This window comes from Bison bison, unplaced genomic scaffold, assembly GCF_000754665.1.
Source record: "Bison bison bison isolate TAMUID 2011002044 unplaced genomic scaffold, Bison_UMD1.0 scf7180017864390, whole genome shotgun sequence".
NCBI lineage: Eukaryota > Metazoa > Chordata > Mammalia > Artiodactyla > Bovidae > Bison > Bison bison.
The window spans coordinates 1,697,511-1,715,543 of record NW_011494962.1 but is presented as its reverse complement, the minus strand read 5'-3'; the positions used below and the strand labels follow the sequence as shown (position 1 = coordinate 1,715,543).

At 37.4% G+C, this 18,033-nt stretch overlaps 1 protein-coding gene and 1 pseudogene across 1 annotated transcript; both read left to right on the top strand.

The window, feature by feature from the left end:
• Positions 1–4,076: 4,076 nt before the first annotated feature.
• On the top strand, positions 4,077–4,972 carry LOC105002226 (annotated as a pseudogene).
• A 4,385-nt stretch (positions 4,973–9,357) lies between these two features.
• Positions 9,358–10,284, top strand: LOC105002225 (taste receptor type 2 member 7-like). Its single transcript, XM_010858767.1, has one exon. The coding sequence runs from the start codon at positions 9,358–9,360 to the stop codon at positions 10,282–10,284; it is 927 nt and encodes a 308-aa protein (XP_010857069.1).
• The last annotated feature ends 7,749 nt before the right edge of the window (positions 10,285–18,033 follow it).

Sequence of the window (18,033 nt, the reverse complement as noted above, 5' to 3'; positions counted from 1 at the left end):
TGGACTGCAAGGAGATCCAACCAGTCCATTCTGAAGGAGATCAGCCCTGGGATTTATTTGGAAGGAATGATGCTAAAGCTGAAACTCCAGTACTTTGGCCACCTCATGTGAAGAGTTGACTCATTGGAAAAGACTCTGATGCTGGGAGGGATTGTGGGCAGGAGGAAAAGGGGACAACAGAGGATGAGATGGCTGGATGGCATCACCGACTTGATGCACGTGAGTCTGAGTGAACTCTGGGAGTTGGTGATGGACAGGGAGGCCTGGCGTGCTGCGATTCATGGGGTCATAAAGAGTTGGACACGACTGAGCGACTGAAATGAACTGAACTGATGGTTTAATAAATATTGTTAAATGATTGGAAAATGTTAATATATTCTTAATTATATTAACCTTTTATACTGAGTGATGTTTCCACAGATAAAAAGAATTAGTCACTAATTGTTAATATTCCTAAGGTAATATGAAACATTGTGCCTTATGATATGCAACATGAATCAACCCTTGGAAATGTGTACATATTAGCAATATTTGGGGGAGTATATTAGTCAGGAAGGTTTTGGGTATTAAGAAAATAAATCTAGTCTCAAACTAGTCTAAACTATAAGAGAATTAATTATTTCATTTACCTAGGCATCTAAGGTAGAGTCAGTTCCAGTCCATGACCAAAGACTCAGGTTGTTTACTTCTCTATTCTGTTGACCTTAGGGTCTTCATCGTAGAGTTCCTCTCTTTGGAGGTTACAAGATAATTGCCAATGACAAATGTCATTTTCTACTTTCTTATTCTTGCCCTGCTGGAGACAGACAACTTTTTTTTAAACCAACGATTGCAACTCCTTTTTTCAGTTTTTTGAAATCAGTCAGGATTTTATTCATGGATCAGGGAGCCACTTTAAGCAGAATATCATAATTTGACACCTGTATATCTTCTTTGGTGAAGTATATTTAAATCTTTGGCCTAAATATTAGTTCAGCTTCTTATCTACATTTTGTTGAGTAGTATGAATTCTTGTTATATTCTGAATAGCAGTCATTTATTAGATATGTCTTTTGCAAATATTTCCTCCTGGTCTGTTACTTGTCTTTTCCTTCTCTTGACTTTATCTTTTGCAGAGCAGAATATTTTTTTAAATGAAGTCAAGCTTATCAATTACATCTTTCACGGATTTTGCCTTTGGTATTTTATCTTAAAAGTCATTGCCATTGCCAAGATCATCTAGGTTTTCTTCTATGTTTTCTTTTAAGAGTTTTATAATTTTGTTTGTTTCATTTTGGTCTATGATGTGCTTCAAATTAATGTTTGTGAATTATGTAAGGTATGTGACTAAATTCATTTTTTTGCATATGGATCTCCAGTTGCTGCAGCACTATTTATTGAAAAGACTACCTGTGCTCCATTGTATTGCTTTTGCTCTTTTGTTGAATATCAATTGATTATATATATTGATTATATTTAATGTCAATTGATTATATTTATAGGCTCTCTATTATGTCCCATTTAAGTGAAGTCATTCAGTCATGTCCGACTCTTTGCCACCCCGTGGATTGTAGCCTACCAGCCTGCTCTGTCCATAGGATTCTCCAGGCAAGAATACTGGAGTGGGTTGCCATTTCCTTCTCCAGGGGATCTTCCTGACCCAGGAATTGACCTAGGTCTCCCACATTGCAGGCAGATGTTTTACCTTCTGAGCCACCAAGGAAGCATATTCCATTTAACTGCTTATTATTTTTGCCAATATCACACTCTCTTGTTTAGTCTTGACCTAAGTAGTGTGAGTTCTCTGACTTGATTCTTCTCCTTCAATAGCGAGTAGGCCATTCTGGGTTTTGACTCTTCATATAAACTTTAGAATCAGTTTGTCAGTATCAACAAAATCACATGCTGAGGTTTGGGATTGCACTGAATCAATAAATCAAGTGTAGAGTTACTGACTTTTTGACAATATTGAGTCTTATCTATAAACATGGACTGTTGTTAAATTTATTTAGCTCTTTTTTATTTTCATTTATCAGAGTTTTACAGTTTTCCTCATATAGGTTTTGCATTTGTTATATTTATACCTAAGTAATTTTTGGATGCAGTGGAAATGCTATTATTTCTTATTTCCAATTCCATGTGTTCATTGTTGATACAAGAAAGCAATTGACTTGTGTATCTTAACTTTGTATCTTGCTATGTTGTGATAGCTGCTTATCAGTTTTAGAAATTCTTTGGTTACTTCTTTTGGATTTTCTACATAGATGATCATGTCAACAGCAAAAAAAGATAGCTTTATTTCTTCCATCCAATCTGTATACCTTTTATTTATCTTTCTTGTTTCATTATATTAGTTAGAATTGCCAGTACATGCTGAAAAGGAGTGCTGACAGAGGATGTATTTGCCTTGTACCTGATACTGGTAGAAGCACTGAGTATTTCACCAGTAAGCACAGTGTTAGCTCTAGGTTTGTTGCATATAGTATTTATCAAGTGGAAGATATTTCCCTCTATTCCTGGTTTACTGGGAGCTTTTATCATGTTGGGTTTTGTCAGAAGCTTTTTTTTTTTTACATATATTGATACATTGTGTGATTCTTTGTCATTTGTTGATGTGATGGGTTACATTAAATAAATTTCAAATGCTGGACCAAATTTGTATGTTCAGGCTAAATCCTGATTGTTTGTGCTATATATTTTTTATATACATTTTTGGATTTAATTGGCTTATATATGTTGAGAATTTTCACATCTATGGTCGTGAAAGATATTGGTCTATAGTTTTCTACTAATATCTTTGTCTGGTTTTGTTATTATGGTAAGGCTGACCTTAGAAAAAATTGTAAAGTATTCCCTCTGCTGTTTTCTAAAAGAGATTGAAGATAATTAGTACAATATTTCTTAAATGTTTGTTAGAATTTACCAGTGACTCTACCTGGGCCTGGTACTTTCTCTTTTGGAAGGTTATTAATTAGTTCTTTGTTTTAATAATAGATTTAGACCTATTATTTCTTCTTGTGTGAGTTTTGGCAATTGGTAATTTTCAAATAATTGGTACATTTCATCTAATTTATCAGGTTTGTAAACATAGAATTGTTTGTAATACTCCCTTAAACGTCCATGGGATCAGTTGTGATAACACTTTTCACTTCTGGCCTCTTTTTTCCTTAGTTAGCATGACTAAAAGCTAATCAGTTTTACTGATATTTTTAAAAGCAGCAGCTTGTGTCTACAATGGCTAAATACATTCATCTCTTCTATGCATTACTTTTGCTTTATATATCTAAACTGCCATTATTAACACAAAATAAATGACAATGTTACTGTTGACACTGAAAAAGGTCAAGTCCAATTTTTGTTTGTACTGTGTTCAGTGTTCTGAACATATATTTGGCATTCCTACTACACAATCCAGGGTAACAGATGCAAAATAGACTCTGGAGGACAAGTAGAATCCCTGAAATAGAAACTTTTATTTGCATCTTAACAAATAGTGGTTAGGCATTTAGTCTGTCACACATTCAGTAGACTAGCTAAATTTTATACACATAACTGGAGGGGTCTGTGTGAAGGTGTTTTGGATTCCATCCCAAGGCAGTAATTCAGGGGCATTTTAAGTCTTTATGAAATGAAGGAGAAGAAATTCATTCTACCATCAAGCAGCAATATATACCTCATTCTGCAGCATGTAATTTAAAATTGATGGAACAGAAACAATATTAGGGATTGGCAAACATGTTAGTATAAGGGAAAGTCTCCTCATTTTTGTAGCAGTTCAGATCAGATCAGATCAGTTGCTCAGTCATGTCCGACTCTTTGCGACCCCATGAATCGCAGCACGCCAGGCTTCCCTGTCCATCACCAACTCCCAGAGTTCACTGAGACTCACGTCCATTGAATCAGTGATGCCATCCAGCCATCTCATCCTCTGTCGTCCCCTTCTCCTCCTGCCCACAATCCCTCCCAACATCAGAGTCTTTTCCAGTGAGTCAACTCTTCACATGAGGTGGCCAAAGTACTGGAGTTTCAGCTTTAGCATCATTCCTTCCAAAGAAATCCCAGGGCTGATCTCCTTTAGAATGGACTGGTTGGATCTCCTTGCAGTTAGTGAGTCAATATTGGGACTTTAAGGGAATGGATTTATTGGATTTATAAGCTGCATTGATGGTATGAAAAACAAGAAGATCTCTACTATCAGCTTTATTCTCGCTGGCTTAGCAACTTCCAGAGTTTGCCTGATATGGACAATAGTTACTGATGGATTTTTAAAGTTATGCTCTCCAGATGTACATTCCTCTGGGGACCTAATTGAATATAATGGTTGCTTGTGGATAGTGATGAATCAATCAAGTATCTGGTTTGCTACCTGCCTCAGCATCTTCTATTTCCTGAAGATATCTAGTTTTTCCCACTGCATCTTTCTCCGGTTGAAGGGTAGACTCAACATGGTTGTTTTCCTTCTTTTGGGATGCTTGCTTATTTCATGGTTAGTTACTTTTCCACATTTTGTGAAGATTGTTAATGATGATAAAAGGAAAATAAAAACACAGTCTGGTCAATGGATATGCATAAAGGTGAACTCTTTGGAAAACAAATTTGGCTGCATCTTGGTGTCATTCTCCTTTTTATACAATACCTGATTATATGTGTCTTGTTGCTCACTTCTCTTTGGAGACACAACAGGAGGATGCAATCGAATGCCACAGGATTCAGTGACCCCAGTACAGAAGCACATATCAAAGCGATGAAAGTCTTGGTGTCTTTTATCATCCTCTTTATCTTGAATTTTGTAGGTACTACCATACAAATATCAAGTGTGACAGTGCCTGAAAACAAACTGCTTTTTATTTTTGGTATGACAACCACAGTCCTCTATCTCTGGGGTCACTCGCTTATCCTAATTCTAGGAAATAGGAAGCTCAAGCAAGCCTCTTTGAGAGTACTGAAGTCATTAAAGTGCTGGGAAAAAGAGAAACTTCTCAGAACTCCTTGACAGGCCTGTTAAGAGAAACTGACATTTCAATAAAGGAATCAAGTGAAGAAAGTCCCTGAAGATCTGTTTCACTTATACAACTTTCTTGCATTGGTTTCAACTGTATTACTGAACATCACCACAACCTTCCACAGTGATCCTGAATTTCACTCTTCAAGGAGATTTTAACCCCACACACAAATCTAATGGCTCAGTCAGCTTCCCTCTCTTGCAGTTGCTTCTTTCTGAATCCATCAGCTCCAGAGAATTAGAGAGTATTTACTATAAATATGTTGATGGATGGAGCAATTCTCTAAAATAAGATTTCTCACTTCATTTTACCTGACTTCTCTGAAGTAGTGATAGAGATATCTTGGCAGTATCTTCAGCAAGATATTCAAAGAAATATTATCATTATTGTTATTATATTACCATTTTTTATTTATATTAATGCCTACATTCCTCCAGATTTGTCCAGTAAGAATCACTCAGGTTGGCTCCTGTGTCATTTTGACATGTCCCCATGCTTCTACTCATCTTTCTTTACATTCTTACACAGAAAAATATTTCAGGTTCATTGTGTAGTCTGTGTCGTTCAGCCTGGATTCACTCTTTCCCCAAGGTTTCCTCATTTCTTTTAGTGTAGCCAGGTATTTGAAAAGCAAGCTTTGGTTGGACACAAACTTTCCACAAACTTATTTAGTTCTGTTTCTCAGTCTCTCCTCTCAATATGTATAATACATTGCGTATTTATGCTAATATCTCTAATTCCACTTCAAAATCACAGGCTTCCGTCTTTCCACGATGTAAATCCTGTCTTTAGTAGTGAAAAAATGGTTCTCACTTTTATTAGTGTATTTACTCATTTGTTCAGTCCTAAGAAACACTGAGGGCTTCCCAGGTGGCTCTAGTGGTAAAGAACCCACCTGCAATGCAGGAGACACAAGAGATGTGGGTTCAATTCCTGGGTCAGGAAGATCTCCTGGAGGAGGAAATGGCAACCCACTCCAGTGTTCTTGCCTGAAAAATTCCATGGACAGAAGAGTCTGGCAGGCTACAGTCCGTAGGATTGCACAGAGTCAGACACAACTGGAACAACTGAGCATGCACACACAGGACACACTGAAAGTAGTTTCAGACCTGTTAACTCACATATAGTAAAGAAGAGAAAGAAAGAAAGAGGGAGAGAGAAAGAAAGAAAGAGAGAGAGAGGAAGAAAGAAAGGAGGGAGGAAGCGAGGGAGAGAGAAAGGGTGGGATGAAGGAGGCACTATTAACCACAGCTCAGTACTTTGTTACAGCTCATGTTTGCCTGAATCATGGCATAACAGTCAAAATACTATGTTTCAAAGTTGTTTTGGTTAGTTTTCTTTCTTTACCTTTAGCATGGTTAGAGCATTCATTTTTTTTTTTAAGTGAGGGTTGTTGTTTTTTTTTTAATTTTATTCAGTTGTAGGATTTTTCCCCAGTCCTTATTTTATTTTTTAATTTAAAATATCAATATTATTTCAAGAGTCAAACACAATCAAAAATCATCCTGAGAATATTATCAGTCACCCCTTATAACATCAATCTCATAATAAATTACTCCCTACAGATAAAATGTGTTCAGTCCCTTAGCAGTTGCCAACTCTTTGCGACCCTGTGGACTATAGCCTTCCAGGCTCCTCTGTCCATGGAATTTCCCAGGCAAGAATATTGGAATGAGTTGACATTTCCTTCTCCACTATAGATAATAAATTCCATTAATTTTGTTTTCTTTCTCCTATTTTTATTCTTGAAAAAATAAACAAGTTTGCACATACTAACTTTTTCCGTATTTCTTACATAAAAGACACTTTCCAGCTTACTCTTTTCTTTTACAATATGTTAGAAATCATTCCATCCATTTCTGAAATTGTTTCTCATTCTCTTTCACACCTTTTTAGTATTCCATCATTTGAATATACCAGATTTGATTGAACAGGTTCTGTGTATATGTTGGTTTGTTTCTCTGGTATTTTGCAGTTACATACAATGTTGCTATGAATAATCTTGAACATACATATATTGATTCTGACACCCAGTTCTAATTGGAGTCACCAAGAAATTAATTCAACCCTGGCACTACCTACCTGAAGAGAGCATCAAATTCCACAGGTGAAGGGCTCAGTCCCACAAGAATATCCCCACTTGAGCTACCAATTGCAAGCCCAGGTTGTTATCTGTGCTTTTGACTTACTGGCTATAAGTCTGAGGCTCCAATAACTCTCTACTTGGGTTTGTTTAATTTGCTACAGTGGCTCATGCAACTCAGAAATCTGGTGTACTCAGTAGGTTACTGATTTATCACAAAGAATGGAAAAGGCTGTGAGTCGACAACAAGATGAAGATGGACCAGCTTCTGCTGTATCCCCTTACGGATTTTCGTGGTAGTGTTGGTGGCATGAGACATTTCTGGAAAAAACTGTGTGAAAGATGTCAGTACAGAGTGAGGATTATATGATTAAAATCACTCTAGGAAAAAAAATACTAATGATAATTGTGAAAACACTGAAAAAGGATCCTGGCAATTCACAGCAAGGACTACAATTAAAATAAATAAATTTGTATTTAAAAAAAAGTGTGCAAAATTTGAAAGACAGTCTCATGAAGATTGCTTTTGGAAAGGAGAGGGTAACAAAGAGCAAAGAAATACCCTACAGAAGCTGAGTGGGAAAAAAAAGAAGGAAAAATCTAAGATTATGCCAGAGAAGTTAGACAGTTGAACAATGCATAGCTCCTTCCCTCATTGCCAAAAAGACAGGCTTCCTTGGCTGTACAGGATAGCAGTGAGAATACATGAGCTATAATCATATGGAAAGATGAATCTTACAGAGTGTTAAATGAAGAAAAGCAAATTTATGTTGTCTGTGAGTTCTTACACATAAATATTTAAAAAGTGGGAGATTGTGAGATTGTAGCTAAAAGGGGCAAGATGTTTTCTTCTGGGGAGTTGATTGTGTCTGTTTCTTGTTCTGGGCCATGGTTATAGGAGTGTATGAAGTTAGTAAAATTTCATTAAGCTCCTCACTTAAGATTTTATTAAATATCAAAATAATAGAAACAACTGAATTATTTTTCCAAGACTGCCCACAAGAAATTATTTGGTGCCATCAGAAAACAGAAATTTGCTCTTCAGAGTTCTGGAGTTTAGAAGTCTGAAATGAAGGTATCAGTAGGAATACACTCTCACTGAAGGCTCTAGAGAAGAATCCTTTCTTGCCTCTTTACCGTCTGTTGCACCCTGATATCCCTTATATAATAGTAGCAATAGTAACACCTATCCCTGTCTCCAGTTGCACATGACCTTCTTCTTTCTGTATTGGAATCTTCCTCTACCTGCCAGCCATATTTAGATTTCACTCAAATCTTACACTTGCATAGGCCCCTTTTCCAAATAAGAACACATTCACAGTGCTTGGATATACTTTTTGGAGGAAGATACAATTTAGTGCTTGGATATACCTTTTGGAGGAAGACACAATTCCACCTATTAAGTCATTCTAATAAGGGTTGGAGCTTATTAGGGGCCAGTAGTTTCCTCCTTGAAGTTTGCTTCCATCTTCCCAAAATTCTAATCTACTCAAGTAAGGCCTGATAATCTTGTCAGCTTGGAAGTTCAGTGAAATGCGGATAGAACATAGCAGAAAGAAAAAGGCCCTGGAGATACAAGAGCATCTTCCTGTTTTTCCTTTTATGTGCTTTATACATAAGATCCTAGCCAACTCAGAATTCTGTGGGCCAGGAGTGCAGTGGTGTGGAGCTCAGGTTTGTTGTGACCTTTCCCTAAATAGGAAATACTACAGAGCAAAGCTAAGAATAAAAAATTTACAAATGCTGAGCCTGATATTTATAAAGGCTAAGCCTTAGAATCCTAAATTAAAACAATAGCCAGTTAAGAATTCAGGATCATAACCATACTCAATCTCAGAAATCAGAATTTATAAGAAAATTCGTAAATGTGGGGAGGTAATTTGTTACTTTAAATTCTGATGTGACTCCATATAAAATTTCCTGCTTGAGGAGGGAGAAAGCACAAAACAGTGTCATAAAATCTCTCCTTATTTGCAAGTTAGCAAATATGACTTCACCTTCAGTCAAACTCATAGATGAAGAATTCAGCTTGTGACAATGGTGAAAGGAGTCTCTTAGCATTGAGCTCATACAGGAAGATTGCAGTCTAAAGGGTTTTCACATTTGAAAGTGTTTTTTAGGAAGATACTCATTTTCTCTGGTCAAAGTGGGATTTTTATTCCAGACTAAAACAGACTCCAAACTACAAGCCTGAACAAGAGCATTCTCAACTGTTATATCATTTTCAAAACATCATTTGGAAGACCTTCTGTCATCAGTGACTGAAGTAACTGGGATTTCACTTCTGCAGGCATGTCAAATGTCATCAAATATGTTTTTTTGATCATTGAAATCTCAGAATTCATAACAGGAATTTGCGGAAATGGATTCATTGCACTAGTACTTTGTGCTGACTCTCTCAAAAGCAAGACTATCTCCTTGCTTGACTTCATCTTCACATGCTTGGCCATCTCCAGAATTGGTATGGTATTCATACTTCTCCTGGATGGCATTAGAATAGTGTTCCATCCAGAAATATTAGATAGTCACCAGGTAATAGAAGTAACTTTTGATTTCTTCTGGAATCTGAGCAATTCCTTAGCTACCTGGTGTGCTGCCTGCCTCAGCATCTTCTACTTCCTCAAGCTATCTAGTTTTTCCCACCCCTTCTTTCTCTGGCTAAAATGGAGAAGAAATAGAGTTGTTTTCACCATTATGTTGGGATTCTGTCTCTCTTTGTTTTTTAATCTTCTGAACATAAAGTTCAATACTCTCAGGGTCAGTGACCATTTAGAAATAGAAAACAACTTGACTTGGGAAAAATGCATGCCTAAAACACAGTACTACAGCAGTCAAATTCTCCTCCACCTGGGATCTCTCATCCCCTTGGCTGTGTCACTCATTTTATTTTTCCTGTTAATATTTTCCTTATGGAGACATACCAGGCAGATGACACATCATGCCAAAGGATCCAAAGACCTCAACACAGGAGTTCTTGTGAGAACAAGAAATACTTTGACTTCTTTCATCATTCTCTTAGTTGTGCACTATTTGGCTACATTCATGTTAACTTGGTTCTATTTCACACTAGAAAATGACGTGACTTTTATTGCTGCTCAAACTGTAGCATTTCTCTATCCTGCAATTCACCCTTTTATTCTGATTCTGGGGAGCAGGAAACTGAGACAGATTTCTGTGAATCTGCTAAGGCAAATTGAATCCTGTGTCAAGCGATTGTAATTCTTCACAGCATGGAAGAACTGGTGAGGAACCATTGATGTTTGGAAGAAAACAAGTGATTGAGGATCTCCTACATTCTCCCATTGCTTTCATATTGTACTGGATAGAATTAAAAAAAAAAAAACTTCATTGACCAGACTATTGACATAAGAGAAAATGCTTCCTTGAATTCCATGGACTATCCTTGGCAATTTGACAGTTATTTAATTTAAGCCTCAGAAAGTCCTACAAGATACTTATTATACCGTTTTCTTGGATAAAAATTCTGATGGTCATCATATGTAAGTGACCTTTCTCTAAGGTGTTAACATGGGGATTCAAACTCAAATCTTTTGGCTCAAAAAATAGATGAGTGGATGAAAAATAATGAATTAAACCTCTTTTATTAGCTCTTGATTCTGTTATTATTAGTCTGCTACACTGCTTTATGACACATTTTATTAATATAACATTTCTTTTTAAGGAAGAAAAAAAATATATGAAGGGTAAATTTTAAATAAATCTACTTAATCAATGGGTCATGTTGTAATTTATATTCAATACAAAGAAAATTCTAAAATTGTAAGTAAATTTATGATTTTTAATTATCACAGAAATAGAAGAGGATATATTTTATTGATCTTTTTGTTTAATAAAAATTGCAAAGTTTCTGAAAGTGACAATAAGGTATTGGTGCCAGGAATGAAGCACATTTAATCACTCTGAAACAAAATCTGCTATAGGGAAAGTAAAAACATAGAAGATAAAAAAATAAAAATAAAATACTCAAAATATATTGTGTTATAAATTAAGGGAAAACTGTAGAGTTTAAGAGCTTTCCTTGTGCAGTTTAAGCTTCCCTGGTGGCTCAGATGATAAAGAAGTCTGCCTGCAGTGTGAGAGACCCAGGTTCAATCCCTGGGCCTGGAAGATCCCCTGGAGAAGGAAATGGCAACCCACTTCAGTATCCTTGTCTGGAAAATTCCATGGATGAAAGAGCCTGACAGGCTACAGTTCATGGGGTCATAAAGAGTTGAACACAACTGAGCGACTTCACTTTGACCTCACTTTTGTGGAGTTTAAACCCTAAACTGGTAGCTTGAAACACTGAGAACATCTGTGTCTGTACAATGAACTGTGACCCACTTCAGCAAGTGAGGCCTTTATGCTTCTGTCCATGTAGACCTACCCTTTATCCCCCACAGCTCCTCATACAAGGTTACCATAAATATAATCACTGCCTGGAAAATCCTCTACTGTAATCCTCCTAGGAGATATTTTAGAATATTATCTTTAGGAATATAGGAACTCATCCTTAGGAGTAAGCAAAAGCCTGAATTCCCATTGAAAATGACAGTGGAAAGACATCTAAGTGTCTACTGGCAATACCTTCACTTCCTTGGACCAGACCCTGGCCTTGGGAGATTGATGGGTGAAGCTGGGGGTGGTTCTATAGGTGCAAATGAAGGACTCTACATCATCAGTGGCATCTTTGTCTGTTTCTAGAGTTCAGGAGGTGTCAGTGAATAGCAAAGCAGCAGAGATTGTTTTGAAAAAAATAGTTATTAAGGTAGCTGAAAGTGTTGAATGAGTCAGTTGTGTGAGAGCTCCATGGTGAGCATCACAGAACCTCCTGATGGGATGAGGTGCTTTCCCAAGGCTGTGTTGTTCTAAATTAATGCTCCATGTTGATGGGAGGAAGTAGATCCCGTAGGAGTAAGATACCACCAAACTATTTCTCTGTTTGAAGAAAAACTGGGTTGCATTTAATCTAGCACCTGTCATACATATCTGAGAAAATTCTTAAAAACAGAGAGATAAGATGGAAGAGAAGTTCCTCTATTGCAATTTCCAAGAAAACCAACTCTCCCTGGCTCTCCTGGATTGCTGAGTAGCAATTTAATTATCTGTCTAATTTGATAATAGAGAGATAATCTAAATTATTGTAAAAATAAAACATAAAATCCACTCTGGTTTCAGGGGAAATTTGCTGGCCTAATTTGAAGGCTTATTCTTTGAGACTGGTAAGCAAAGTAAAAGAAAACCAACAAAACTTTAAAGAACAAAACAATATATAGCACTCAGGGGAATGAAAGACAACGTTGAAAAAGAGTCACTGCAGAACACAAGAATTGTTGGGTAATTGTACTATTTTCCATCAAATTCAAGAAAACAGGTATATGAAAGAAGAGAGAAAATAGAAGATAAAAAAATAAAAATATAGAAGGTAAAATTGCAAAGGAGTAACCCCCTCCAAAGAAAAACAAATAAGTTGTATGAAATAAGACCATATTCATGCAAATGAACACATGGCAAGAGATACTGAAAAACAATACATTATGATATACAATTATCAATATTACAGCCAATGTTCAAATATAAAGTCATTTAGAACTTTAATCTACAATTAATTTTTTTTTAAAAAGGCATTTTTAAGTGATACTGGGAGAACTGGAAAACTACATGTAAAAGAATGAAATTAGAACTCTTCCTAATACCATACACAAAGATAAACTCGGAATGGATTAAAGTCCTAAATGGTAAGAACAGAAACTATAAAACTCACAGAGGAAAATACAGGTGGAAGACTGCATGATATATATCATAGCAAGATCCTCCATGACCCACCTCCTAAAATAATGGAAATAAAAACACAAATAAACAAATGGGACCTAATTAAAATTAAAAGATTTTGCACAGAAGTTCAGTTCAGTTCAGTCACTCAGTCATGTCCAACTCTTTGCCACACCATGGCAGCCATCTTTGGCTGCAAAGAATATAATAAATCTGATTTTGGTGTTGACCATCTGGTGATGTCCATGTGTAGAGTCTTCTCTTGTGTTGTTGGCAATCATCAAAAAGTATACAAACAACAAGTGCTGGAGAGGATGTGGAGTAAAGGGAACCCTCTTGCACTATTGGTGGGAATGTAAATTGATCCAGCCACTATGGAAGACAGTACCTTAAAAAAACTAAGAATAAAACTACCAAGTGACCCAACAATCCCACTACTGGGCAATACCCTGAGGAAACCATAATTGAAAAGACACATGTACCCTCATGTTGCTTGCTGCACAATTTACAATAGCTAGGACATAGAAGCAACCCAGATGTCCACCAACAGACTAATGAATAAAAAAACTGTGGTACATATATATACAATGGAATACCACTCAGCCATCAAAAGGAATGTATTTGAGTCAGTTCTAATGAGGTGGATGAACCTAGAGCCTATTATACAGAATGAATTAAGTCAGAAAGAGAAAACAAATATCATATATTAACACATATATATGGAATCTAGAAAGATGGTACTGACGAACCTAATTGCAAGGCAGCAGTGGAGATAGGGACATAGAGAACAGACTTATGGACATGGGCAGTAGGGAGGAAGGAGAGGATAAGATGAATGGAGAGAGTAGGATGGAAGCATATACACTGCCATCTGTAAAACAGATAGCCAATGGAAATCTGCTGTATGACTCAGGGAACTCAAATTGGGGCTCTTTAACAACCTAGAGAGGTGGGAAAGGGTTGGAGGTGGGAGGGGACAAATGTATGTGCTGTGCTGTGCTTAGTCACCCAGTCATGTCTGGCTCTTTCCAATGCTATAGACTGTAGCCTGCCAGGCTCCTCTGAATTATTCAGGCGAGAGTACTGGAGTAAGTAGTCTATCCCTTCTCCAGGGGATCTTCCTGACCCAGGAATTGAACCAGGGTCTTATGCATTGCAGGTAGATTCTTTAACAGCTGAGTTACGAGGGAAGCCCATACATACGTATACCTATGAATAATTCATGTTGATGTATGGCAGAAACCAAATCAATATTGTAAAGCAATGATGATCCTTCAATTAAAAATAAATAATTTTTTTTAAAAATAAAAGACAATTTTTAGGCATGGAGCTGCAGTTTAATTAACACCATCAAATTTATCCACATTCTTTTTCTAATCCAAAGGTATACCAAAATATTGGTCAGTTATCAGCTTATAAAAAAAACCTAATCCTCATCCTTAATGTCCCCAAATACCCAGAAATATTATTTTGGCCACCTGATGCAAAGAGCTGACTCATTTGAAAAGACCCTGATGCTGGGAAAGATTGAGGGCAGGAGGAGAAGGGGGTGAAAGAGAATGAGATGGTTGGATGGCATCACCGAATCAATGGACATGTGGTTGGGTAGACTCTGGCAGTTGGTGATGGACAGGGAGGCCTGGCGTGCTGTGGTTCATGGGGTCACAAAGAGTAGGACATGACTAAGCGACTAAACTGAACTGAAATCAAAACTATAATGAGAGTATCACCTCACATTGGTCAGAATAGCCATCATCAAAAAGTTTACGAACAATAAATGCTGGAAAAGGAATTCCTTTTTGTTGGACAAAAGGGAATGCTTTTGCACTGTGGGTGGGAATGAAATTGATACAGTCACTATGGAAGACGATATGGAAATTCCTTAAAAAACTAAGAATAAAACCACCACATGACCCAGCAATCCCATTCCTTGGCATATAACCTGAGGAAACCAAAATTGAAAAAGACACATGTATCCTATTGTTCACTGCAGCACTATTTACAACAGCTAGAACATGGAAGCAACTTAGATATCCATTGACAGATGAATGGATAAAGAAGTTGTGGTACACATATACAATGGAATATTCAGTTCAGTTCAATCGCTTAGTCGTGTCCGACTCTTTGCGACCCCATGAATCGCAGCACGCCAGGCCTCCCTGTCCATTACCAACTCCCGGAGTTTACCCAGACTCACGTCCATCGAGTCAGTGATGCCATCCAGCCATCTCATCCTCTGTCGTCCCCTTCTCCTCCTGCCCCCAATCCCTCCCAACATCAGAGTCTTTTCCAATGAGTCAACTCTTCGCATGAGGTGGCCAAAGTACTGGAGTTTCAGCTTTAGCATCATTCCTTCCAAAGAAATCCCAGGGCTGACCTCCTTTAGAATGGACTGGTTGGATCTCCTTGCAGTCCAAGGAACTCTCAAGAGTCTTCTCCAACACAACAGTTCAAAAGCATCAGCCTTCTTCGCAGTCCAATTCTCACATCCATACATGACCACAGGAAAAACCATAGACTTGACTAGACGAACCTTTGTTGGCAAAGTAATGTCTCTGCTTTTGAATATGCTATCTAGGTTAGTCACAACTTTCTTTCCAAGGAGTAAACATCTTTCAATTTCATGGCTACAGTCACCATCTGCAGTGATTTTGGAGCTCCCAAAAATAAAGTCTGACACTGTTTCCCCATCTATTTCCCATGAGGTGATGGGACCAGATGCCATGATCTTCGTTTTCTGAATGTTGAGCTTTAAGCCAACTTTTTCACTCTCCTCTTTCACTTTCATCAAGAGGCTTTTTAGCTCCTCTTCACTTTCTGCCATAAGGGTGGTGTCATCTGCATATCTGAGGTGATTGATATTTCTCTTGGCAATCTTGATTCCAGCTTGTGCTTCTTCCAGTCCAGCGTTTCTCATGATGTACTCTGCATATAAGTTAAATAAGCAGGGTGACAATATACACCCTTGACATACTCCTTTTCTTATTTGAAACCAGTCTATTGTTCCATGTCCAGTTCTAACTGTTGCTTCCTGACCTGCATACAAATTTCTCAAGAGGCAGATCAAATGCTCTAGTATTCCCATCTCTTTCAGAATTTTCCACAGTTTACTGTGATCCACACAGTCAAAGGCTTTGGCATAGTCAATAAAGCAGAAATAGATGTTTTTCTGGAACTCTCTTGCTTTTTCGAGGATCCAGCTGATGTTTGCAATTTGATCTTTGATTCCTCTGCCTTTTCTAAAACCAGCTTGAACGTCTAGAAGTTCATGGTTCACATATTGCTGAAGCCTGGCTTGGAGAATGTTGAACATTACTTTACTAGCGTGTGAGATGAGTGCAATTGTGTGGTAGTTTGAGCATTCTTTGGCATTGCCTTTCTTTGGGATTGGAATGAAACTGACCTTTTCCAGTCCTGTGGTCACTGCTGAGTTTTCTAAATTTGTTGGCATATTGAATGCAGCACTTTTACAGCATCATCATTCAGGATTTGAAATAGCTCAACTGGAATTCCATCACCTCCACTAGCTTTCTTTTTTTTTTTTATAATTTTATTTTATTTTTAAACTTTACATAATTGTATTAGTTTTGCCAAATATCAAAATGAATCCGCCACAGGTATACATGTGTTCCCCATCCTGAACCCTCCTCCCTCCTCCCTCCCCATACCATCCCTCTGGGTCGTCCCAGTGCACTAGCCCCAAGCATCCAGTATCGTGCATCGAACCTGGACTGGCAACTCGTTTCTTACATGATATTTTACATGTTTCAATGCCATTCTCCCAAACCTCCACTAGCTTTGTTCGTAGTGATGCTTTCTAAGCCCCACTTGACTTCACATTCCAGGATGTCTGGCTCTAGGTCAGTGATCACACCATCGTGATTATCTGGGTCGTGAAAATCTTTTTTGTACAGTTCTTCTGTGTATTCTTGCCACCTCTTCTTAATATCTTCTGCTTCTGTTAGGTCCATACCATTTCTGTCCTTTATCAAGCCCATCTTTGCATGAAATGTTCCCTTGGTATCTCTAATTTTCTTGAAGAGATCTCTAGTCTTTCCCATTCTGTTGTTTTCCTCTATTTCTTTGCATTGATCGCTAAGGAAGGCTTTCTTATGTCTTCTTGCTATTCTTTGGAACTCTGTATTCAGATGCTTATATCTTTCCTTTTCTCCTTTGCTTTTCACTTCCCTTCTTTTCACAGCTATTTGTAAGGCCTCCCCAGACAGCCATTTTGCTTTTTTGCATTTCTTTTCTATGGGGATGGTCTTGATCCCATCTTCTGTACAATGTCACGAACCTCATTCCATAGTTCATCAGGCACTCTATCTATCAGATCTAGGCCCTTAAATCTATTTCTCACTTCCACTGTATAATCATAAGGGATTTGATTTAGGTCATACCTGAATGGTCTAGTGGTTTTCCCTACTTTCTTCAATTTCAGTCTGAATTTGGCAATAAGGAGTTCATGATCTGAGCCACAGTCAGCTCCTGGTCTTGTTTTTGCTGATTGTATAGAGCTTCTCCATCTTTGGCTGCAAAGAATATAATCAATCTGATGTGCAGAAGCTTTTAAGTTTAATTAGGTCCCATTTGTTTATTTTTGCTTTTATTTCCAATATTCTGGGAGGTGGGTCATACATCTGTGATGTATGTCAGAGAGTGTTTTGCCTATGTTCTCCTCTAGGAGTTTTATAGTTTCTGGTCTTACGTTGAGATCTTTAATCCATTTTGAGTTTATTTTTGTATATGGTGTTAGAAAGTGTTCTAGTTTCTTTCTTTTACAAGTGGTTGACCAGATTTCCCAGCACCACTTGTTAAAGAGATTGTCTTTAATCCACTGTATATTCTTGCCTCCTTTGTCAAAGATAAGGTGTCCATATGTGCGTGGATTTATCTCTGGGCTTTCTATTTTGTTCCAGCACATCAAAGGAAACTATTAGCAAGGTGAAAAGACAGCCTTCAGAATGGGAGAAAATAATAGCAAATGAAGCAACTGACAAACAACTAATCTCAAAAATATACAAGCAACTCCTACAGCTCAACTCCAGAAAAATAAATGACCCAATCAAAAAATGGGCCAAAGATCTAAATAGACATTTCTCCAAAGAAGACATACAGATGGCTAACAAACACATGAAAAGATGCTCAACATCACTCATTATCAGAGAAATGCAAATCAAAACCACTATGAGGTAC

Excerpts from the sequence above, each read along its gene's own strand:
- LOC105002225 (XM_010858767.1), top strand. The coding sequence starts at position 9,358 with ATGTCAAATGTCATCAAATATGTTTTTTTGATCATTGAAATCTCAGAA.